Raw genomic sequence first — 563 nt, forward strand, 5'->3', positions numbered from 1 at the left:
TTAATTTTTTTACAAAATAACATGTCTAATTTTTATATAGATGGCCAATCTGATCAAGATACTTCGGACGATGATACCGACGAAGATGATGAGACTGATGATAAGTCCCTTTACACGGAAATGATTGAAGATGATAATTCTGATGATGATGATGAGAATTGGGAAGTTGATGATGAGGATTCGGCAGATGATGATGAGGATTTTGAAGATGAAGATCAAGATGAAGACCCATGAAAAAATTAATGGTATTTGTATAATTCCGTCGCAGATGGTATCTGTGGTCATAAAATAAATTTGTATTTATTTTAATACATTTCTCTCCCTTTCCTATGCAAGTTCAACCCTACACAATTTCTTTCCATTCTACATTTCTTTTACCCTATTTAATTCAAGCAGAATTGCCAAAATGGTGCGGAGGGCTGAATTAGTTCAATGTTTGCACCAACCAAACCGTATGCCATTCAAGAGACTCATGTAATTACATGTAAAATAAACAAAAATCATAATGGCATACGTGGTACTGTTATCGCAAATTGGCCGGATCATTCACGCAACGCTCTTAA

At 34.8% G+C, this 563-nt stretch overlaps 1 protein-coding gene across 1 annotated transcript in view; it reads left to right on the forward strand.

Moving 5' to 3' along the window:
- LOC117175567 (glutamic acid-rich protein-like) overlaps positions 1-234 on the forward strand; it is a 10,795-nt gene extending 10,561 nt beyond the window's left edge. Inside the window, exon 2 of the mRNA XM_033365274.1 lies at positions 41-234. Within this exon, the coding sequence (XP_033221165.1) occupies positions 41-234 (194 nt within the window). The remainder of the gene's footprint in view (positions 1-40) is intronic.
- Positions 235-563: the final 329 nt, after the last annotated feature.

The sequence above is a fragment of the Belonocnema kinseyi genome, chromosome 6 (assembly GCF_010883055.1).
Source record: "Belonocnema kinseyi isolate 2016_QV_RU_SX_M_011 chromosome 6, B_treatae_v1, whole genome shotgun sequence".
Taxonomy (NCBI): Eukaryota; Metazoa; Arthropoda; class Insecta; order Hymenoptera; family Cynipidae; genus Belonocnema; species Belonocnema kinseyi.